The sequence below is a fragment of the Equus przewalskii genome, chromosome 17 (assembly GCF_037783145.1).
Source record: "Equus przewalskii isolate Varuska chromosome 17, EquPr2, whole genome shotgun sequence".
Classification (NCBI taxonomy): domain Eukaryota; kingdom Metazoa; phylum Chordata; class Mammalia; order Perissodactyla; family Equidae; genus Equus; species Equus przewalskii.
In genome coordinates this window covers 48,890,322-48,915,495 of record NC_091847.1, presented here as the reverse complement: position 1 = coordinate 48,915,495, position 25,174 = coordinate 48,890,322, and the positions used below count along the sequence as shown (strand labels likewise).

At 37.9% G+C, this 25,174-nt stretch overlaps 1 protein-coding gene across 8 annotated transcripts in view; it reads right to left on the bottom strand.

Moving 5' to 3' along the window:
* UBR3 (ubiquitin protein ligase E3 component n-recognin 3) overlaps positions 1 to 16,124 on the bottom strand; it is a 219,536-nt gene extending 203,412 nt beyond the window's left edge. For 6 of the 8 annotated variants that reach the window (XM_070580101.1, XM_070580103.1, XM_070580104.1 and 3 more), the window contains exon 1: positions 15,515 to 16,124. In XM_070580101.1, the coding sequence (XP_070436202.1) occupies positions 15,515 to 16,062 (548 nt within the window). In that variant the 5' untranslated portion in view covers positions 16,063 to 16,124. The remainder of the gene's footprint in view (positions 1 to 15,514) is intronic. The other 2 variants (XM_070580102.1, XM_070580110.1) reach the window with 1 other exon arrangement.
* Positions 16,125 to 25,174: the final 9,050 nt, after the last annotated feature.

The following is a 25,174-nucleotide window of genomic DNA, read 5'->3' as shown; positions in this document are numbered from 1 at the left end:
TAAAAATTAATTCAAAACAGATCATAGAGGGGCTGGCCCCGTGGCTGAGTGGTTAGGTTCGCGCGCTCCACTGCAGGCGGCCCAGTGTTTCGTTGGTTCGAATCCTGGGCGCCGACATGGCACTGCTCGTCAAACCACGCTGAGGCGGTGTCCCACAGGCCACAACTGGAGGGACCCACAACGAAAAATGTACAACTATGCACTGGGGGGCTTTGGGGAGAAAAAGGAAAAAATAAAATCTTTAAAAAAAAAAATAGATCATAGACCTAAATGTAAGACCTAACTTACAAAACTTCTGGAAAAAAATCTTGATGTGGAATACATCTTAACTCTAACACTAAAAGCAGCATCCAAAAGAGAATACATTGATATACTGGACTCCACCAAAATTAACAACCTCTGGTTTCCAAAAGATATTGTTAATAGATAAGCCACAGACCAGGAGAAAATATTTGCAAATCATACATCTGAGGAAAAACTCGTATTCACAATAGATAAGGAACTATCAAAACTTAATAATTAGAAACAAAGGAAATAAACAAACCAATAAAAAAATAGGCAAAAGATTTGAACCAATACTTCATCAAAGAAGAAATATAGATGGCAAATAAGCACATGAAAAGATACTCAACATCATTAGTCATTAAGGAAATACACATTAATACTATAATGAGATACCACTAAACACCTATTAGAACTGCTAAAATTAAAAGGTTGAGCACAGCAAATGCAGACAAGGATGCAGAGGAACTGAAACTCTCACACGCTGCTGGTAAGAATGTAGAATGGAACACCCACATGGGAAAACATTTTGAAAGTTTCTTAAAAAGTTAAACATTATGTAATTAACGGAACTGAATTGTACAGTTAAAAATGATTAAAATGTCAAAGTTTATAACATAAACACAATAAAAATAATTTTAATTTTTAAAAGTTAAACATACATCTATCATATGATTCACTCATTACACACCTAGGTACTCATCCAACAGAAATGAAAGTATCCATACAAAAACTTGTTAATATCCACATGAAGACCTGTATATGAATGTTCATAGCAGCTGTATTTGTAAAAGCCAAAAACCGGAAACAACTCAAATGTTCATTAACAGATGAAGGGATAAACAAATTGTGGTATATCTATACAGTGGAATACTACTTAATAATAAAAGAATGAACTACTAATACACACAACAACATGAATGAATCTCAAAAATAATTACGTTGAGTGAAAGCCACTAGATTTTTAAAAAATATTTGATAATTCCATTTATATAAAACTGTAGAAATGCAAATTAATCTATAGCAAAGGAATGTAGACCCATGGTTGCTGGGGGAAGGGGCACAGGAAAAGGAAGGAGGTTGAGATTACAAAAAAGTGCAAGGACACTTTGGGGGGATGGTTGCTATGTTTACTACCTTGATTGTGGTGATAGTTTTACAGGTGTAAACATAAGCAAAAACTTATTAAACACTGCACTTTAAATGTGTGCAACTTACTTTAAATCAACTATGCCTCAATAAAGTGGTTCCAAAAACTGCCTTCAAAATCATACACAATCGCCTTAGTCAAGCATTCCAAACCAATGCTCTAATAAGACAAGACCATCAGTATAATGGAATATTAATATGATGTTCCAATGTGTTTCATAGTCCTGGGCAATCAATCGCGTAAGTGGGAATAATACGATTCTATATTTGTATGTGGTGTCTCATTTTATTTTAAAAAAATTGAAGCAGGCAAGTCAAATACCATTCCCATTTTACATGTGAGAAAAACTAAAGCCAAGGAAAATTAAGTGATTTACCCAAGGAGAAATAGATAACAAATGTTTGAGGTGTCACCAAAACATGGCCTTATAGGAAGATATAGTCTCACAAAGTCTAAATGGAAAATTACCAAAACCAATTTCAAAAGTGCCTTGGGAAAAATGGGTGTTTTCTACTGGACAGCCACGTGCAAAAGAATGAACGTAGACCACTATCTTGGGCCACACACAAAAATAAACTCAAAATGGATCAAAGACTTGAAAGCGAGACCTGAAACCATAAAAATTCTAGAAGAAAATATAGGTAGTACACTCTCTGACATCAATCTTAAAAGGATCTTTTCAAATACCATGTCTTCTCGGACAAGGAAAACAAAAGAAAAAATAAACAAGTGGGACTTCTGCACTAAAGAGCTTCTGCAAGACAAAGGAAACCAGGATCAAAACAAAAAGACAACCCATCAATTGGGAGAAAATATTTGCAAATCATATATCCGACAAGGGATTAATCTCCAAAATATGCAAAGAACTCACACAACTGAACAACAAAAAAAGAAACAACCCAATCAAAAAATGGGCAGAGGATATGAACAGACATTCTTCAAAGAAGATATACAGATGGCCAATAGGCGCATGAAAAGATGTTCAACACCACTAATCATCAGGGAAATGCAAATCAAAACTACACTAAGATAGCACCTTACACCTGTTAAAAAGGCTATAATCACTAAAATAAAAAATAACAAAGTGTTGGAGAGGTTGTGGAGAAAAGAAAATCCTCATACTCTGCCGGTGGGAATGCAAACTGGTGCAGCCACTGTAGAAAACAGTATGGACATTTCTCAAAAAGTTAAAAATAGAAATACCCTATGACCCAGCCATCCCATTACTGGGTATCTATCCTAAGAACCTGAAATCAGAAATCTCAAGAGTCCGTTGAACCCCTATGTTCATCGCAGCATTATTTACAATAGCCAAGACGTGGAACCAACCTACATGCCCAGAAACTGATGATTGGATAAAGAAGATGTGGTATATATACACAACGGAATACTACTCAGCCATAAAAAAAAGACAAAATTGGCCCATTCACAGCAACGTGGATGGACCTCGAGGGTATTATGTTAAGCAAAATAAGCCAGTCAGAGAAAGACGAACTCTATATGACTCCACTCATAGGTGGAAGTTAGTATATTGATAAGGAGATCTGATCGGTGGTTACCAGGGAAAAGGGGGGGTGGGGGGAGGGCACAAAGGGGGAAGTGGTGTACCCACAACATGACTAACAAAAATGTACAACTGAAATCTCACAAGATTGTAATCTATCATAACATTAATAAAAAATAAAATAAAATAAAATAAAAAATAAAAAAGTGTTGGAGAGGTTGTGGAGAAAAGAAAATCCTCATACACTGCCGGTGGGAATGCAAACTGGTGCAGCCACTGTGGAAAACAGTATGGAGATTTCTCAAAAAAATAAAAATAGAAATACCATATGACCCAGCTATCCTACTACTGGGTATCTATCCAAAAATACTTGAAATCAACAATTCAAAGTGACTTATGCAACCCTATGTTCATTGCAGCATTATTCACAATAGCCAAAACATAGAAGCCCCAAGTGCCCACAGACTGATCAGTGGATAAAGAAGATGTGGTATATGTACATACAATGGAATACTACTCAGCCATAAAAAAAAGTCAAAATCGTCCTATTCGCAGCAACATGGATGGACCTGGAGGGTATTATGTTAAGCAAAATAAGCCAGACAGAGAACGACAAACACCATACGATTTCATTCACGTGTGGAATATAAACAAACACAAGGACAAAGAGAACAGTTCAGTGGTTACCAGGGGAAGGGGGCTGGGAGGTGGGCACGGGGTGAAAGGGAGCGCTTATACGGTGACGGACATGTAATAATGCACAACTGAAATTTCACAATGTTGTAAACTATTATGAACTCAATAAAAAAAATGGATGTTTTCTATTGATGACATAAGCTAACAGTTTTGTGATGATGAAAATATCATAATTAATAAATCAAAACTATACTAATATATTCTTATAAACCCATATTCTAGAACATTCTTCCCATTATTATAGGTTAGATTTCCAGAGATACTTTCAAGAATACGTTCCATTAAACTGTCCCCACCCCTCCCAATAAAATCACCTACAGGCAGGGCATCTATACCCGAGCAATGGATAAGGGTCAAAATTCCCATGCGAAGTCAAAACCCAAATCTAGGTTTCATGCAACTTCAAGGTTTAAATTTACATTACTCATCTTGTACTGGAACTCCTCAAGACAGAAATTAATTTTTAAAATTGGCACTGGGTCAATGATGTCTATGACTGCTGGCAGAAAATCACTCTGAAGAGGCCACTTCAAACCCAAACCACTAGGCATTCTCACAGAGAAAACATTCCTACTCCACTCTGATCCTGGACTCAGATACAAACACTAAAGAGCTTACATTCCAAAATTTCAAAATACACAAAGAAATAATCCATCAAGAGTGTTAGCAGGCACAATAACAGGCTCATTTCCAAAAAACTTCAAAAAACAGAACAAAAAAATTCTGAAAAGACAAAAAACTATTTTTAAAATTACTAAAGGTATAAAAGGAATTGAAATCCTAACAAAAGAACAAGACTTTTTTGTTTAAGCGGCAGGACAATTTTAAAAGATTTCTCTAGAAATGAAAAACACATTCGCTCAAATTAAAAACTCAATAGACAAACTGGACAGCAGATTAGACAGAGCTGAAGAAGGAATTATCTAGAAGACAGATCTGAGGAAATCATCCCCAATTCAGGAGGGAAAAGAAAAGATAAATGGATAGAAAGTGAGTGAGCTCTATTGAGAAGATCGAATGAAAAGATCCAACAATTATGTTATAGTAGTTCTAAAACAGAAAATAAAGAATGGGAGAGACTTAAAATTCAAAGGAACAATGGCTGACAGTTTCCAGAAGTGATGAGAGACACAAGTCCTCATCTAGAACCAGCCCAACAAATAGAGCCACACCTAGACACATCATAGTGAACTGCAGATAACCAAAAAGTAAATCTTAAGAACAACCAATGAATAAAAAGCAGATTAGTTATAAAGGAACAATTAAATTGCAAACAACTTCTCAACAACAGAGTCTGGAAGACAAGAGAATAGCATTTTCAAAGTGCAAGGCAAAATAAATGTCAATTCAAATTCTCTACCCAGTTAAAATATTATTCAAGAGTGAGGGTGAAAACTACTCTTGCTTGATTACATCATGTTCCTTCAAGCCTGTGAAGCTGTGTGTTTTCTGTTCCCTCTATCCATTACATCTACCTTCAACTCCCAATCTCCTTCCAGATCCAACACAAATTCTTTGTAAAGATTTCCTTAACTTTACTAGTATGCAGTATCAACAGAGGCAATAAGGGTCAAGAACACAGGCTTTGGATGTGGACAGAAACGGGTGAAAATAACAGCTGTGTAACTTTGGTCATGTTGCTTCCCTGAGACTACATTTTACTTACAGAGATGATAATATCAATTCCCAGGGCTTTTTGAGAATGTTAAGTGAGATATATATAAATCCTGACATATAATAAGCACTCACTAATTAGAAAATCTACAGACTACTAAAAGAGACTTCAGAAGGTTGCTCCATCAACATAAAATCAATAGCATTTGAAATTTTTTATAATATAAAATACTGGAAAAAATCAATAAACAAGGAATTAGAAAAAGTTACTTTTAAAATGATACCATTTATAGTAGAAACAAAAATGATAAGGTACCCAGGAACAAATCTAACAAAAGATATGGAATTTACAGAGTAAATTACTTTATTGAAAGAGAAAACAACTTACACTACTCGCATGGATAGGCAGATTTAATCTATAAAGATGACAGTATATGTGTTCTATTGTAAAGTATGCCACTGAATGATTAAACCACAATTTACTAATCTCACTTTTTTCTAATTTTTGCCTATTTCAAACAGTATTACAATGAATATCTTGTACATGTCTCCTTCTACAATGTGCTCAAATTTAACATGATTTCAATCAGTATCTAACAGGAATTTTCCACAGAACCTGACAAGCTGACCCTCTTTCAAATGAAAGAGTCAGGGACCAAGAATAGCCAAGATTCTTTTAAAGAGCAATAATAAGGGAAACCCTGCCATATTAAGATTTATTCTAGTGCTATAATAATTAAGTAGTATGATACTGTTTCAAGAGACACATCAATACAACAGAGAGCTTAGGACACAAGTAGAAGTTGGTATGTGACAGAGGTGGCACTATGATCAACGGAGAAAAAAGAGGACTCTTCAATAAATAGTGCTAGAACAACTGGATCCTCATACTGAAAAAAATAAAATTAGATCTCAAGCTCACATTATATGTAAAAATAAATTCCAAATGGACTAAATAAATCCCAAATACAAAACGGCAAAGAATATAACCCCGCAGTTCACAAAGGAAGAAAACAAATGACCTAAAAACATATGAAAAGATGTTCAACTTTACTAGTAGTCAGGAAAATGCAAATTTTAAAAATATGTTTATATCCAACAGATTGGCAAAAATTTATACCTATATATCTCACCAAGTTTTAATAAGTAGAAAAAGAGGAACTCAAATTTCTGGTTGAAGTATAATTGGAAGTAAACCGGGATAAACCATCAGAAGGCGATTCTTACCTATCTAGTAATGCTAAAGAACAGCACCGTCTAAAACCCAGCAATTCCTCTCCTAGGAGTCTATCCTAAAGAAATTCTAGTATAGCTATACAAAGAGATACACGCAAAAATGTTCACTGCAGCCCTTTTGGAAACAGGAAAAAATATAAAGCATCTAATTGTCCATCAGCAAAGAACTAGATAAGCAAACTGTGGTTTAACCATACTATAGAAGGCTTAACAGTAGTTAGAAATGAATGAATTAGTCTATATTGGCAACACCAGTGAAAAAGCTAAGCTGCAAAATGAGTCATACAATATAAAATCATTTACATAAAAATTTAACAGTAGAAAAATTGTATATTTATAGTTATATATAAAGTTATGCAGTCATATATGACACAGGATATGACAGAGGAATTTCAGGATAATGGTAACCTCTGAGGAGGGAAAGAGAAAGGAAAGGAGAAGAGCAAGGCCTCTGGTTTTGTGATTCAAAAAAGCTGTAAAGTAAATATGGCAAAAGGTTAACATCTATTAATCTCAGTGGTGAGTACAAAGGTATCTGTTATATCATCCTTGTATTTTGCTGTATATTGAAACATTTCATACCTGAAAATAGTTTTAAAGAGTTTATAACACAAAAATGATTAGAAAAAATAATTACCATAACAAGACTTCCAAATTGCTCTATTCTAGTTAAACTTTGTTACAATGAAGATGACTAGAAATTACACTTCCAGCTGAAGTAGAATCTTCTACACTAAGTAGAACGTCCACACTATTTCTAACAAATTAGCAATAACACAAAGTACACTGAACACAGAAAAGGGAACAAAAAATTTCTTCAACTTTTCTTTTTCCTCCAAGTTCTTAGATCATGAGTGTTGTATTCCTTTATTTGAACTTGTAACTTGAGAATTAGATAGTCTTAGATTCATAGGGGAGCAAATTTCACAAGTAATCCATGTAAATACTTACATACATACATAATTTTAAGAGATTAGCTCTAACACCCTCCCTACAAAGCCAATAAACACAAAATATGATACAATTAACCAATTCACTAAATATCTGAATACATGTGAAAAGGATATATATAAAAGAATCAGACATGGCACAGGTCTTTGTCATCAAATCTTTATTGAAAGTTTGTCATTTCTACAGATATAAACTAGAAATGAAGAATATTGTCTTAATGCAGAATATCAATCCTGTACAAAGGTTTCACACTGTACTTATGCTATAGGAGTGCTACTCTTACAGAAGAGCTTGATAGTGAAATTAATACTTGCCACTGGACTTTGGAGGACAAGGTACAACATAAGACTTCAAGGACAGTAATATATAATGAGACAATGAGCTAAAAAATAATGGAGAGAATTCCACTGCAATGGAGATGATAAGGGTGGCAATGTAGGTAGAGGCCATGTTGTGATAAACTTCGACATCAGGCTAAGGGCTCTAGACTTTAGCCTATATAAACAATGGAAAGCCATTTTAAGCAAAGGAGTGACACATGTAAAGCAGAATTTTAGATGAGTGAAGGTTAGACTGGACTGTGAAATTATTACAGGCAGGAAAACAGTAAATTATCATCATGGAATAGGTTACGATGTGATGAAGGGTGGGCTAAGGTGATAACAGAATGAAAATGACAAATCTGAGACAAAACAAAAGAACAGGTCTTGGTACCAAACACGCAAGCAGAGAGAAAGGGAAGAATCAAAAACAACATTAGGAGACACTGTTAGATATGTAACCCAAATTCATTCCTCTGTTTTTCCACCGACCATGAGACAACAAAGACCAAAAGTACACAAACCAAGTGATGGAACAAAAAGTCATAAAAAGCCTATCCCCAATGACATTAATAAGCTGCTGAACTAATCCTGAGCTGCAAAACAGTAAATGTTTTCAAGGTTTAAGCCAGTAATAGCTGGGATTTCTGATTCTGGGGGAAAAAAAGATACTAATAAAATGAGTAAATAAATAAGGAAGAGGAAAATCAAATCTACCTGGAACTAGTTTGGGGACATATATAATTGATTCAATTTTAGACGTGTGACATTAAGGTAACAGCAGGATGTTCAAGTGGACAAAATTTCCCAGATTGGTATGACTCAAAAATAACAGTTTCCTGGATTTAACCAATGAACCTCAGATTTTTCAAAGTTACAGATTTCTTTATTATAGGATTTCTTTAAAATGTTATGCATTGCAGATAGCCAAGAAGATAGAGTGTGTAGTACTTTCCAAGCTTACTTGACCACAGTGCACCCCTTCAGTAGAAGATCTCTGCAAAACGTGTCTAGAGATACAGATGTGGGCATGGCAGATCCTTGAAACTTTACGAGTAGAGCACTTTAGAGAGAACTCTCACTAAAATATGAAAGGATAATACAATTAGAAGATCACCATTTTGCAACCCCTAATAAAATAATGGATCTGGACAATGAAAATGAAGAGCCACTCAAATCTTTAACATGATAGGGATCTTTATAATAAATAGATCAGGGTGACAAACCTGAACTCACTGATCAATCCTAACATTAACTAAAGAAGAGACAAGGAGACATTCTGTGGCTCCTGATATGATGCAACAGGAAGTATAAAATACCATTATAAAGTTTTCTTGCCAAAAAAAAAGAAAAAAAAGAAAACACAACCTAAAATTTGATCAAGACTCTAGATCCAAGTACTGGTTTACAGGAAATAATGGGCAGAGGAACAAGTTAAACATCACAGAGATGCAATCAGTAAAACCCAGAATGTGGATTTCTTCAACTAATAAATTGCAGAGAAGAAAAGAACGGGGAGGGGGACTATAAATTAAAAGAGACCTAAAAGCTATAACAACCAAACACAATATCACAATATGACAACCTTGTTTGGATCCTAATTCTAAGGGTTTTTTGGGTTTTTTTTTTAAAGATTGACACCTGAGCTAACATCAGTTGCCAATCATCTTTTTTTCTTCTTCTTCTCCCCCAAAGCCCCCCAGTACATAGTTGTATATTGTAGTTGCAGGTCCTGCTGGTTGTACTATATGGGATGCTGCCTCAGCATGGCCTGATGAGTAGTGCTAGGTCCGCACCCAAGATCCAAACCGGTGAAACCCTGGGCCACCCAAAGCGGAGCACGTGAACCTGGCCACGGGGCTGGCCCCTGGATCCTAATTCTAAATCAACTCTCAGAAATCATTTATGAAACAACTAGAAAAGTCTGAACTCTCACTGGATGTTTGAAGACATTAAGAAATCATTGTGACTATTTTAGGTGTGGTAAGGGTACTGTGGTTGTTCTTTTAATTGTAGTAAAACATACATAACACAAAACTGATCATTTTAACCACTATTAAGTGCACAGTTCAATGGCTTTAAGTATATTCACATTCTTGTGCAACCAGCACTACCATCCATGTCAAGAATTTTATTTTCCCAAACTGAAACTCTGTACTCATTAAACAATAACCTTCCATTCCCCCACCCCCACCCCAGCCCCTGGCAATCACTATTGTACTTTCTGTCTCTATGAATTAGACTTTTGTAGGTTCCTCATATAAATATCATACAGTATCTGTCCCTTTGTGTCTGGCTTATTTCACTTAGCATAACGTCTTCAAGGTTCATCCATATGGTAGCATGTGCTTGAATTTCATTCCTTTTAAAGGCTGAATAATATTCCATCTTATGTATATACCATATTTTCTTTATCCATTCATCGGTCAATGGACATTGGGTTATGTTTTATTTTTAAGAGTTCACATCTCTTTACCGAGATATGTACTCAAATATTTATAAATTAAATTATAAGATACCTAAAATTTGCTTCAAAATACTCCAGTTTGGAAGGAAAGGGCACTGGGGAGAGAGGGTAATAGATGAAACAAAATAACTTTTTTTTTTTAAAGATTGGCACCTAGGCTGACAACTGTTGTCAATCTTCCTCTTTTTTTTTTTTTTTTTTAAAGATTGGCACCTGAGCTAACAACTGTTGCCAATCTTTTTTTTTTTCTGCTTTATTTCCTAAACCCCCCACCCCCCTCCCCCGATACATAGTTGTATATCTTAGTTGCAGGTCCTTCTAGTTGTGGGATGTGGGACGCCGCCTCAAAGTGGCCTGACAAGCGGTGCCATGTCCGCCCCCAGGATCCGAACCCCGGGCCGCTGCAGCGGAGCGCGCGAACTTAACCACTCGGCCGCGGAGCTGGCCCCAGTAACACTTTTCACTTAACAAATTAACAAAGATCAGAAATACTGGTAACAACACAACTATTAGCCAAAATGAGGGGAAACATACTTTTTTGTACATTGTTGGTAGGAGTGTAAATTAATTTCTTTGGAGGGCTCTATTAAAGTTTAAAATGTACATTTCCTTTAACCAAGATATAACTTCAGGCAATTTATCCTCACAATTATGCTCACACACATACACAAAGAAGAGTATCCAAGCATACTGACTGCAACAATGTTTATAATAGCCCCAGACTAGACAAAATTTAAATGCCTACCAGTAGGGAACTGACTGCATAAAAAAACAGTAAAATACAAAAATATGAAAATGCAATGGAATATTATTTAACTTTTAAAAAGAAAACAAAACAGTTCTATGTTAATAAGAGACTGTGTTCAATAAATATGTTAAGGGGAATAAAGCAAGGTACAGAAGAGTATGACAATATTCAACCAGTCAGTCACTGCTTCCATTTCTGGCATTGCCACAGACCAAATAACATAAACACTTTCCACAACAAAACATCTAGAAAGTCTGGGTAAATTTGTAACTAACATCTTTTAAATGTATAACTAAGCTCAAAAGAAAGTTAAAGGAGGAGCCGTGTTGTGGTCAAGTCCACGCACTCCGCTTCAGAGGCCCAGGGTTCATGGGTTCAGATCCCAGGCGTGGCCCTGCACATCGTTCATCAAGCCATGCTGTGGCAGTACCCCACGTGAAAGTAGAGGAGGACTGGCACACACGTTACCTCAGGGACAATCTTCCTCAGCAAAAAAAAAAAAAAAGTAAGGGAAATCTCTCACTGAGTAGGGGGACAGAGGAAGAAGAACCTTTACTTTTTACTTTATCTACTTAATTTTATATTATAACCAAAATGTATTACTTCTGAAATTGAAAAAGAAAGAAATCATCCCTGAAGCTCTCTGAAAAAAGCTGCTATGGATTTAATAATTAATGCTGCCTCCTGAATAACTAAAGCAATATAGTCTTAGGGGAAATTTTCATGTATAACAGCCATTATATTACCCAATTTAATTCAACATTTACTAAGCACCTACTAAGTACAAGCGACTGTGCTGGCCTCTTATTAATAGCAAGATGAAGTTCCTGTTTTTTAAAGAGCTTAGAATCCATGAAAAAGAATAAGCAAGGAGGCAAAAATATCTATAATACAGGATAAAACATGAAAACAGTCATCCTCTCCAAGAAAATTTGAGAACCAAATGTTTAAAATTCCAATTCCTGGTTAGTACCATCAGAACCCAAAACCACACAGACATTATTTTAGATTATTCATTACCTTTTTTTTTAAGTTCATCCATCCATCAACCATTTGTGACGACTGTACTTATTCATTAGTAGCAAAACTATGCTGTTATACATACAGTTATTAATATATAGTTTCCATAGCCTTTGTGATTTCATCCCACAAATGAATTCAGTTTTCTTCCTTTGGTTTGTATACCTGCTAATATTGCCACATTTATTATATCTGATACTACTAATCAAAAATCACTGAATCTTCTCCCCATATTTCTATGATTACAAATTTGAAAATTAAATAGTAATACAGGTCATGATGGATCCAAGATTCCTCTCCATCTCCAATCATACAACATCCTACCCACAATAGGCAGACACTTGGAAAAAAATTAAGGCACATTAGGATTTCTTCTTTTACTAAGAATACAGATACAGAGAAAAATGGAATCCTTCCTTAAAAACTGACTGAACAACAGGACTTACAAACTTCTAAGGCAGTTAGAATAACAACCCCAAAATCAACACGTCTTCAATCTTTAGCAACCTAAAAAGATTTTAAGAAATATCAAAAACTGAGAAAAGTTAAATATATTTAAGTTAAATATATATGCCAGCGTAGTCCAGCTTTGCGCACCAGGAACATTGCTCTAAGTTGTTGATGATTTCGTTTAAAAAGGTTCCAGAGGCAGCCTTTTAACCTGCACTGCTGACTAACATCACTCATGTCTCTGGAGGCAGTAGATTAGGTGTGCAGCCCAGAAAAATTATTCTATTCAACCCAAAGAGCTGTAAAACCTTCAGAATAATCACATGGCCACAATATTGTTATTGTTCATTCTTACCCTTTATGAAATTGGACATGGAAACTGCTGGCACACACAGGCAATAGCTCTACCTTTCAAAAAGACAATAATAAATCTTTAAGTACTATGTATCAACTCATAGAGGGTTGTCAGACTGAGGGTGGAAATAAGTATCTAGAAGAAGTCAGTAAAGGCAAATGCTAGGAGATTAGGATGTGGGCTTTCTACAGCCCGGACGCCCTAAGCCTATACAAGTAACTTCAGAGAAACTCACTGACATATATCCGCTTCTGCACTGAAGCATCACAGTTAGAGATTAGATTTACATCTTATCTAGATCAACCGATAACTACCACTGTGTTCCAAAATTCAGAAGAGAATCAATATTATTTCCTACTTTCATGTTCTTTGAGGATCTCCTAAAGGCTAAGAAACAAAAATGTCTCCGTATCAGTAAAGGATTGTTTCACCTCCTCTATGTTCTAAAATCCCTGCTAAATTTAAAAGAAGTTTGTAAAAAGAAAAAAAGGTCCAAGTAAGAATGGCATATTAAAAGAAAAAGAAAAAAGAAAAAACAGTACTGAACGGAAGTACCAATAAGAATGCTATTTGTAGACTCAGGAGAGAAAAGTGTTGAGCAGCCAGGCTCTGGAGCCAGCATGTCTAGCTTACAACCTGTGTAATCCTGAGCAAGTTTTTCAAAACTCTGTGCCCTACTCTCCTCTTCTGTGCAATGGGAATAATAACAGTAACAATCTCAGAGTTACTGAAGATTACATAAGTCAAAACATGTAAAGCAGTTAATATTTGAAGTCTAAAGTTTTAATAATGCTCTGTTGATAAGGCTGTTGGAAAACAAGCAGTCTCATATTCTGCTTAGTGCTAAGCCTTATGGAGGGCAATTTGGAAATACCACTTGTGAGAATTTATCCCACTGATATTCTTGCACAGGTGTGAAAAGACAGTTATACTAGGTTTTTTATTTCATACTAGAAACCCAAATGTCCATCAAAAGTGATGATTAAATGAAGAATGGCAAATTCATGACATGGAACACTATGCAGCAGTTTAAAAAAAATAGAAGGAATACACTGATTCACTGACATGGAAAGACCTCCTAGATAAGTGAAAAATGCAAGATGTGTAGAACAGTGCATATGATATGTTACCTTTTGCATAAAAAGAGACTAAAAGAGTCAAAATACATATTCATCCTTGCTTTTCTGCACTAAGAGAAACTAATCATGGCAGGAAGGAACTGGGCAGATGGGAGGGAAACTTCAAACAATCTTTTATTTTTTTGCTTTAGCTATATCAGTATTTTACCTATTCAAACACTAATTTTTAAAACATACTTTTAAGTGCCAGGCATTCACTTTAAGATCTCAAATGTTAGCTGCAATTACTACTGTTTGTTGTTGTTGTTGTTATTAACAAGCCCAAAATATCTCCTTTCTGAAGCCTTTTTCTTACTCCCAGTGCAGATGCATTCTCTAACTTCCAGACTACTTAAGGAATCTATCATTTTCTACTCTAGTGTAAGTGGCTTAAGGGGTAGGTCAATGTCTTGTTCATTTTTAATATCCTAGGAACTTGGTGCCTTGCTTGCACCTAGTAGATACAAACATTCCAGAGTAAGAGTAAGCTGCAAGTACTCCAAAGAAGAAGATAGTGACCATTTTTAAAGGGGTTATACTCTATTATTAATTATAAGACTTTAAAGTTGAAAAACTTGAATAACTGGATTTGCTAACATTCTTTCAACTACTGCCCAGCTAAAATCTCCTCTCTTTCAGTAAGATTTTTCTTTTCCCAGGACTTCCCCAGACACTGACATCATGTCCGAAGCCAAGACACTACACGTACCAACTCTATAACTCATTCCAACCACTGAAATGTCTTTTGTCCTGAATCCCAATACCGTGGTACATCACTCCTATCAAAAAAGCATTTGTTGAGTGTCTCCTTTAGACTGACGTTCACATAGTAAGTCCGTGAATAAAGTGCCCTTTTAACTGGAGACCCAACACTTGATTCCTAATTCGCTCAGTGTTTTGTTTGTTCTTCTGGTATGGAGGGTATTCTATAACTGACTGCTCAGTAGCCCAATTCTAGATGTCGTTCCAGCACACCAAATACTCCACTGACAGCTCAACAGTCACTTTTCATGCAGGCCCCTCCCCTTCCCTCCTCCCTCAACTCCCTTCAGCTCAAGAGCTCCTTCCCTCATACTGACACACACTGACAGCTCAGAAGTCCTTTTCCCCAAGCTGTCCTCCCTGCAGTCGCAAGACCACCTCCTCGACTCTCACCATCCCGCGACCCAATTCGGTGTCCAGTACCATCCTCTCCCCAGACAATCCAAATCACATCATCAGCTTCTTCCCAAGAATCAGGCAGCTTTACAGCCTTTCCCAACAAGTACACAATTGACAGCTCGACACCAGATTCCTCAAGTATCCTTTTCCCCCCCCTGCCGTCCTACCCCACGCACTGGCACTCCTCTCGCTATCACTCACTCGCCCTGGCTTCCCTGCAATTCACAGCCCCGTTCTCTAAACATGCTCTTCGATCTCCCCTCCTCCCCACCCCCTTTCCACCGCTGACAGCTCAGTCACCTCCATCCCCATGTGGCTGCACCCTCCCCCACTCCTTTCCCTTGACAGCTCAGGGTCGGCTCCCAGTCCCACCCCCAGTCTCCCCAGACCCCGGCTTGCGCTGCCCGCGGTGCACCGCGCCCCGGGGGAGGGCTTCACTCACCCACTCTCCCGCATCACGTTGCTGTCCCCGCAGTCACAGGCGCCCCCGGCCTGGCTGCGGAACATGTTGAAGTCGTGCCCGGTGTGGTCGCCCTGGTGGAAGCACTCGGCGCACAGCGACATGCAGGGGGAGATGCCGCACGTCCGGCAGCGGTAGGCCACGAAGTTGGCTGTCCAGACCAGGCCGCAGAGCGCCGCGGGGTCGTAGGCCCGCACCGCCGCGCAGAACTCGTCGTAGCCGCCGCCGCCCGCCAGAAGGCACTTACACCACTCCAGGGCCTCCTCTTCGGCCGCCCCCGGACCGCCCCCGCCGCCGGCCGCCGCTGCCTCCTCGCCGTCCGCAGCCGCAGCCAGCGGCCGCTCGGCGCTCAGCACCCGCTCCAGCAGCGCCTGCAGCTCCTCAGCACCTGCCCGGTTGTCCGGCCGGCTGAGGGCCGCCTTCAGGTGCGCGGCGGTGGCCGCCTTGTCCAGGGCCAGCCCGGGCGCGGGCAGCTCGGCTTGGGACGACTGCGACCCCCCGACGGCCGCGGCGGCCGCCGCCGCCGCCATGATGAGAGCTCAGAATTTGGAGAGTCCAGGGCCGGCGGCTCCTCCCGGGAGGGTGGGGGAATTGACTGCTGCGATTGCTCGGCCCGCCCAACTCTCGCGATACCCCGGAGCTGCCGCGCACCTCCATCCGTGTCCCCTCCCCTGCACACGCCCCCGCTGGCTGGGGTGCCCGTTCCTTGTCTGTCTTGCCTGGGGCGCTCCTCTGTTCCCTACCCCCACCTTTTGGCCCTCAAAGTTGAGAGCTACGGATTTAACAGACTCGCCTTAGAAAATTTTTAATTTGGACAATTTTTTCTTCATTTACCCGGAATGTAGGAATTGTACACGGCTTCTTTCAGATGCACTTTAAGCATCTGCATTTCGTTTTGAGATGTAGATTGCCAGTGTTATCAACCCTTAATTATTATTAAAATACTGTTATTATTGAGGCACTAATTTTCCCCCTGAATCAGTTCTTACCCTCACACTATTACCAGGTTAATCTTATAAAGTACATTTTTTAGAAGATTGAAGTATATTCTCACTAACATTCTCCTGTTCAAAAGCTTTAGTGGAAATGATACCAGCTCAACACAAGGTTGACAGAAGGGAAGTCGTTGTAGAAGAGAAATTATATTGCAGCTTTGAATGACTTCTGATTAAGTAACGCAGACGTGTTCTGTACATGTTATGGCCCCTCCCAGATGCTATAAATTACTACCTTTGTTCTTTTGAGTTCCTTAGGAATGTGATGACTCTGGGCAGAGTCTATACTGATAGCCATCGTCAATGACAACTGAAAGAGCAGGGTGTAAGGGCCTTACTCCAGTCTCTGATGCACATCTAGTAAAACAAAAGACTATCAGGAACTAAGAGCAGATGTCTGACAGTACCCGGAAATCAGACGAATGCCGGAACCAGGAGACCAGGTGCCTCCCCCACTCAGAGACCAGCTCCCTATATGTCTGGCCTGTAGTCTTTGTTGTGTAAGATGGTTCTTTCAGACAGTAGTCAGCCATCTTCCCTCTTGCTAGCAATCCGTAATAAAGTCCTTTCTCTCCTACCACCTTGCCTCTTGACTATTGGCATGTCTTGAAGCAGGCAGACAACCACCCATGCCCCCACCTTGGGCTGTAACAGAAACAAAAGCAAAACTCCTTAAATCTTTTCTCAAAACCCAACCTATTTTTCTTTCCTTATCTCCTGATACTACTCCAAGTTTGCCATATGAAAGAGACCAATGAGACTGTTCACTGTTTGCTGAAGATGATTTATCATTTCTTACCTCTAGGTCTTTATTCTTCCTGGTTCACACCCTACTCCACCCCATACATTCACTTAACACCCCAATTCTAGCAATGTCTGCTCATGTCATTGCCTTTCTTCAAAAAAATGGCTCTTAATTTATTTGATGATATAACTTAGTGCCTTCACTTTAAAAATCTCATCCCTACCCCATTACTAATCAGTAAATTTCTTAAGGGCAAAGAACGAGTCTTCTTTATCATTGCCCATAAGTCTTCAAATATTTGTCTGCTTATTGTTGTTAAATGGAACATAATTACAATAGATAACGTTTGTTGCATATTTATTATGGGGCCACTCTTTATATTTTTTTCTCCCCAAAGCTCCAGTATGTAGTTATATATCCTAGTTGTGAGTCCTTCTAGTTCTTCCATGTGGGATGCCACTACAGCCTGGCTTGACGAGTGGTGTGTAGGTCTGTGCCCAGGATCCAAACCGGCAGACCCCAGGCCACTGAAGCAGAGCACACAAACCCAACCACTATGCCACAGGGCTGGCCCCCGGGGCCCACTCTTTATGTATGTAATTTCTTTTAATCCTCTCAATTCTATGAAGTAAGTACTCTTATTAGAGAAAACTAAGACTTAAGAAGGTGGTTTATATGCCCAAAAACACACAACTAGCAATTAAATGAGATGTGACTAGAACCCAGGTCCAACTGATACCTAAAGACCTGCTGTGTCTACCACACCACTGGTTCCGACACTTGTCTGATACTAAGACTCACTTCAAACTCTGCTCATACAAACAGACCCCAGGCCCCATCTCAGACCTAAGGAATCAAAATCTCCACACGTTATACTTCCCTGTCTAGTACATCTGAATCTTGAATGATTAATGATCCTTCCAAAACTAAAAGTTTATAATTTATTAAGTTTCTGTAGCTCACTTTTTTTTTAAAGATTGGCACCTGAGCTAACAACTATTGCCAATCTTTTTTCTTTTTTTTTAATTGCTTTTTCTCCCCAAAGCCCCCTGGTACATAGTTGTATATTGCACTTGTGGGTCCTTCTAGCTGTGACATATGGGACGCCGCCTCAGCATGGCCTGATGAGCAGTGCCATGTCCACGCCCAGGATCCGAACCAGTGAAACCCTGGGCTACCAAAGCAGAGCCCATGGACTTAACTACTCTGCCACAGGGCTGCCCCCATAGATCACCTTTGAGAGCTGGATGTGTATACAAACACTTAGTGACACATGATAGAGGACAACCAAGAATGAAAAAACTATAGAAGGAGCAATTCAAGGAAGTAAAATAAGAGTCTTTCCAATCTATAACCCAGTGTGAATTGAACATAACCAAAACACACTATTTCACATTCCAGATCCTTTACATTAATAAAGCATTTAATAATCATCATTTAATAGTTATAAGTAATTCAAAAGTTGCTCAATAATCCTTTTTATGAATCACCAAATGATAAGCGAAATAAAATTCAGGAATATCTCAAACTAAGGTAGAACTAGTGAGTATTCACTAATCAGTGTTTACGGGTTAAGGCAGCTGGGAAAGTGTGCTGGTGTCTCTCCAGGAGTGCTTTCCTGTGGAGAATAACAATGGCGGCTGCCCTGCTTGACCATGATGATGCATGCTGGCAAACGCCGCCTTGTTCAGCATTCTTCAGTGGTCTCCATACACGCCTAAATTTCTATAAATTTCTACAAAATTCCACCACTTGTCACCAGTGCCTCTTTTATTCTGTAATAACAACAAAGAAAAGTTTAAATGCCACATGCGGGCGGCCCTGTGGCCAAGTGGTAAAGTTCATGCGCTCCACTTTGGTAGCCGAGGGTTTCACTGGTTCGGATCCTGGGTGCAGACATAGCAGCACTCATCAAGCCATGCTGAGGCGGCATCCCACATGCCACAACTAGAAGGACCCACAACTAAAATTATACAACTACGTACGTGGGGGCTTTGGGAAGAAGAAGGAAAAAATGAAATCTTAAAAAAAAAAAAATGCCACACGCTATTTCAGTTGCATAGACATTGCAGTACATGTACAGAAATCTGGACATTTGTCAGATTTCCAGAATAGGTAGGAAACTTATTCTGCTCATGATCATATCAGACCTGTCCCAATCAGAGAACCATTAATAATAACCAGTAATAACAAGAGTACAAACAACCCAATTTAAAAATGGGCAAAAAAATGTCAATAGACGTCTTACCAGAGAAGATACATAAATGGCCAATAGACACAAAAAAGGTGCTCAGCTTCATTAGTTATTAAGGAAATTAGATTAAAACTGAGATACCACTATACACACCCAGTAGAAGGGCAATAATCAAAAAGACAGACAATAACAAGTGGAGACTGTAACAAAGTATGAGGAAACTCATACTTCACTGATGGGAATGTAAAATGTTACAGCCTCTTGGGAAAACAGTTTGGCAGTTACTTAAAAAGTTAAACACAAATTTACCATAAAGTCATGCAATTCCACTCCTCGGAAGCTACCCAAGAGAATTTAAAACATATTTCCACACAAAAACTTGTAGGTGAGTATTCAGAGCAGTATTATTCATAATAACCTAAAAAACCCAGAAATGGTCCAAAGGTCTATCAATTTGTAAATGGAGAAGGAAATCTGTCACATTCATATAATGGTATACTATTTAACAATAAAAAGAAATGAAGTACTGATACATGTTATAACATGGATGACTTCAAAAACGTTGTCAGTGAAAGAAGTCAGACACAAAAAACGCATATTGTATGATTCCATTTACATCAACTTTCCAGAAAAGGCAAATTTATAGAAGCACATAGATTAGTGGTTATCTGGAGCTAGAGTAGGGACAGGGAGTGACTGTGAACGGGCACAAGGGGTCTTTTCAGGATGATAGAAATGTGCTAAATTTGGACTGTGGTGATGGTTGCACAACTATGTAAATTGACTAAAAATCATTGAATTCTACTCTAAAAACAGGTGAATTTATGGTATGAAAGCATATCTGAATAAAACAGTTAATAACAATGATCAGTAATATTACTTATTGAGTTGAATGAAATAATTCTATAATTATTCTATAAGTATTATTCTATATATTTATTCTGTAAATATTATTATAATTAATAATATAAATATTATTAAAATTAATAATTAAGTTCTGTCCAGGTAGAAACTATTTTACTGCTTTAGCTTACAAAATCAATATGACAGGCTCTCAAATCTTTGCTTCTCCTAGGATGTCCAGGTCTTCTATCATTTGGATCCAGGAAGTCTGACATTTTTCTCTTTCAACTCTTTAGTGTAATATAAAAACTCTTCTAAATTACCTCTCAAATCACTGTGCTGTGTCATGAGGAATGCCTACAACAATCATATTTCCATGAGGGAATGCCAGATTGAAATCCAACTGAAAACTCTGCAGTCACTTAAATGCTCATACCTCATAAAATTACATTTAAGCATACTACTGTTACTCTACTGAAAACATTGAATAAATAATGCAACATACTGATGTTACAGAAAGCTACAAAATAGTATCTAAAAAGCTGTGTGTTTTTATGTATTGTATCTTAATTAATGTTAAGAAGTATCTTGTGATATTTCTAAATTGGCTTTTCAAATTAAAATAAATCACACAGATAAGGTAAAAGCTATAAGTGACAGATAACACAATTGCTTCCAAAATTAGAGACCCTTAACAGAGAACTTAAAAATTAATGTAAACACTGCAAAGTTGTTTTTGCATTTATCAGGACTCTCATGGTTGCAAGAGACAAAAACCCGACTTGAACTAGCTTAAGCCGAAAAGAAGCCCATATTAGATCATATGAACGATGGAGGGAAGGAGGAGATGAACCTGGATGCATCTCCATCTTTGCTTCCAGCATCGGCTCCACTGTCTCCAACAGCTTATCTGCTGGTGGATACCCCCAGTTCTAGGTCACATCGCCCCAACTTCACAATGGAGAAAAAGGGTCTCTTCTCTGCCAGATCCATTTAAAACCCTAGAGAGGAACTCTGACTGACCAGCTGATGGTCTATGCCACCCTTATTACCAGAAAGGAGAGGAGGAGATACCTGCTGGGAATATAAACATCAAGATACCAACAACAGTATTAACTTCTAAACTTCTGCCTAGCCTCCAGATACACAGGAGACCTTCTCTATGTGCACAGCAAGTTCACCAGTTCTATGGCAACTGTTAAAATTCACACCATAAGAAACATTGTGCCTGCTGTGTACAAGGAATTCTGCTGGTGATCATATTTAAGATTCACAACAACCCTGAGAGGTAATTATTGTTATCACCATTTCACAAGCAGCAGTGATACCCTTCATTTCATAGTCTTCAAAACATAAGAAAGACCTGGGATGAGAAATCATTCATTATTCGTGCATGTGCTTGTCTTTCTCCCCTCCCCACCTTTCCTTCCTTCCTACCTTGATAACTGAATCCTTTAAAATTTTGCAACTATACTTACTGTGATTCTCTCATTTGTTTAATATTGAAGCAAAGACATTTTTAGTGAGTTTCTCAACTCATGCTTTAGAAATATTTTTGGGAAAAAAGCATGACAGTGCATTAAGGGTTTGACCTATATTAACTCCTCTATAGGAGCAACTTTTCCAAGGTTATAGATGCTTAACATCCTGCTGGGATCTTTTTATTATCATTTGATACGATTACAAGTTGCCCTAATTTTCTTTCCCTTCTCTTTTTTTTAACCCAAGGAAAGTTTCCTTCACTGCCTCTCCATTAAAGACCAAAATATTTCCACTTACTGCCTTATTCACGCAATAAAGTATTTCAACAAGTTTATTGAGCCCCTGTTAGTTGCTCTCTACAAGAGCTGAACAGTACTGTGGAGCAAACAGACATGGTCCATGGCATGGCTGGGTGTGGTGCAACCCTAGGGGGCACCAATCAATATTCATTGTATTCAGAATACAATGGTCCTGACATGTAGCTTATAGACTGATGGAAGCATATTATAAATTGTAACCTAATCCACAAATACACTATTACTGTTGGTATGATTCTTTTTTCGGGGGAAGGCGGGGGTAGGTTTTTTTAGGGGTTTTTTTTTTGGAAGATTAGCATGGCTTGCCAAGCTGTGCCATGTTGACACTCAATATCTAAACCAGCAAATCCCAGACCACCAAAGCAGAACGTGCAAACTTAACCACTGCGCCACCGGGCCGGCCCCAGTATGATTCTTATTACTTCCTTTTTTTTTCCTGGATTGCCCTGAGCTAACATGTGTTGCCAATTTTACTCTCTTTTGTTTTTGCCCCAATACACAGCCCCAATACACAGTTGTATATTCGATTTGTAAGCCCTTCTAGTTCTTCTATGTGAGACGCTGCCACAGCATGGCTACTGACAGACAAGTGGTGAGGTTCTGCACCAGGGAACCAAATCCAGGCCACTGAAGCAGAGCACACCAAACTTTAACTACTAGGCGATCAGGGCTGCCTCTTATTACTTCTGATCGTGGAGTGAAAAAAGACTTTTTTTGTATATGTGTGAGGAAGACTGGCCCTGAGCTAACATCTGTGCTGATCTTTCTCTATTTTATGTGAGACGCTGCCACAGCATGGCTCAACAAGCAGTGCTAGGTCTGCACTCAGGATCTGAAACTGCAAATATTGGGCTGCTGAAGCAGAGCACACGAACTTAACCACTACACCACTGGGCCAGGCTCAAGTCCTTTCTCACCTTTGAATTGGTTTGTTTGCCCTTTTGTTATTGAGTTGTAGGAATTCTTTGCATATTTTGGATATTAATCATACAATTTTACTTGTAAGTATGACTGACAGACAAACTGTGGCTATTCAGACTTGGTATTTGGCAGCAATTTTCTGATAAGTGAATGAAGGAAGCCTGTCATTTCATGGAAAACACTTGGCAGTATTTTTTGCCAATGAAAAAAGTTTACATTTTCAAGCAAAAATTAATATTTTGGAAACTTTGTATCTGCCACTGTGAGCTTGACAGTCTTTCCAATACTTAAAATACTTTTCTGGGGAGATCAGTGATGATATCAACAAATGTGATTCTTTGATATTGTATGATAAAACATCAGAAGGCTTGGAAAATTCAATGAATCAATATTTTCCAAATGATCGATACATAATGTTACAAAATCATGTATGGGTAAAAAATCTATTCAAAATCCCAGATAGACTAATGGATTGTAGTTTAACAGTATAAGAAGTTCACCGATTTGGCTTAAGATTTCACATTGCAACTAAACTTCATGAAATTACCTCTTTCATCTTGTGGTGTCACAGCAAAGAAGAATACCCACAACCATCTGAATAGGCAATGAAAATATTCCTTGCTTCTCCAACTAAATATCTGTGTCAGCCTGGATTTCCTTCAAATACTTTAACCAAAACAACATATCACAACAAATTAAATGCCAAAGCAGGTCTGAGAATCCAACTGTCTGCTATTAAGCCAGACCTTAAAGAGATTTACAAAAATATAAAGCAATGTTACTCTTCCCACTAGTGTTTTTTGTTTTGGAAAACAGCATTATTTTTCATATAAAATATGTTCTGTGTTAACATGTAATTGAATTATTATTACTTTAAATGAATTAATAGATGAATTCAAAAAAATTTTCTCAGTGTTAATTTCCAGTAAAATAAATATATCAGCATATAAATGTATCAGTAGATATAACCCACACAAACAAACATTTTTTGAGGTCCTTACTAATTTTAAAGAGTATAAAACTATCCTGACACCAAAAAGTTTGGAAACTGTACAATTAATGTAGAAATGACTGGTTTGATATGGTTATTAAACTTTTTCGTAAAATCATGTTTATTAAGGTATAATTTACATGCAGTAGAATTTACCCTTTTTAGGTACATTCTACAAATTTCGGCAAACACATAGACATCTAATCACCGCAGTCCATCATCCCAAAAAGCTTCTCCATGCCCCTTTACAGTCTATCCCTCCCCCAACCCAGTCCCTGGCATCCACTGATCTGTATTCACTTCTGATAGTTTTGTCTTTTCAGAGTGTCATATAAATGAAATTATACAATGAGTAGCTTTTTGAGTTTGCCTTCTTTTACTTCACATAATGCTTTTGGTATTCATCCATGTTGTTGCATTTATCAGTTCTTTTATTTTATTTTTGGCTGAGTAGTATTCTATGGTATGTATGAATGTACCACAATTTATCTATTTACCAGTCAGTGGACATTTGGACAAATTTTGAATAAAGCTGTTACAAACATCTGTATTCAAGTTTCCATATGGACATATGTCTTCATTTCTCTTGGGTAAATACCTGTAAGTGAGATTGCTCTGTCATATGATAAGTGTATGTTTAACTTTATAAGAAACTGCCAAACTATTCTCCAAGGAGGCTGAACCATTTTGCATTCCCACAAGCAATGTGTGAGAATTCCAGGTGCTCCACATCCTCTCCAGCACTTGGTATTGTGAATTTATTCTTTTTTTCCCTGTTTTATTATAGCCACTCCAATAGATGCTAGTGGTTGTTACTAAACTTTTCAAATGTGTATCTTTGGTTTTCCCAAGTAGATTGTCAACTATCTACTGGAAGGGATTACACATCTTATGTAGTTCCCACTTACCATTAGAACAGTATTGCATACATTACAATTATTACATAGAACTAATATCAAATTTTACTAAACCATCAACTAAAGGTCAAGCAAACAGGTCTCCTGGGGATGTGGGGAAAGTACTTGCCTATCAGTCTTGTGGTATTCATTGAAATCATTCTTTAATTCTCTTTATCAATGTCTTCTACAAATCAATCTTGTCCCTACACTGTTTTAAAAACTTGGCAGTAGAAAAGTCGCCTTCCTCTACATCCT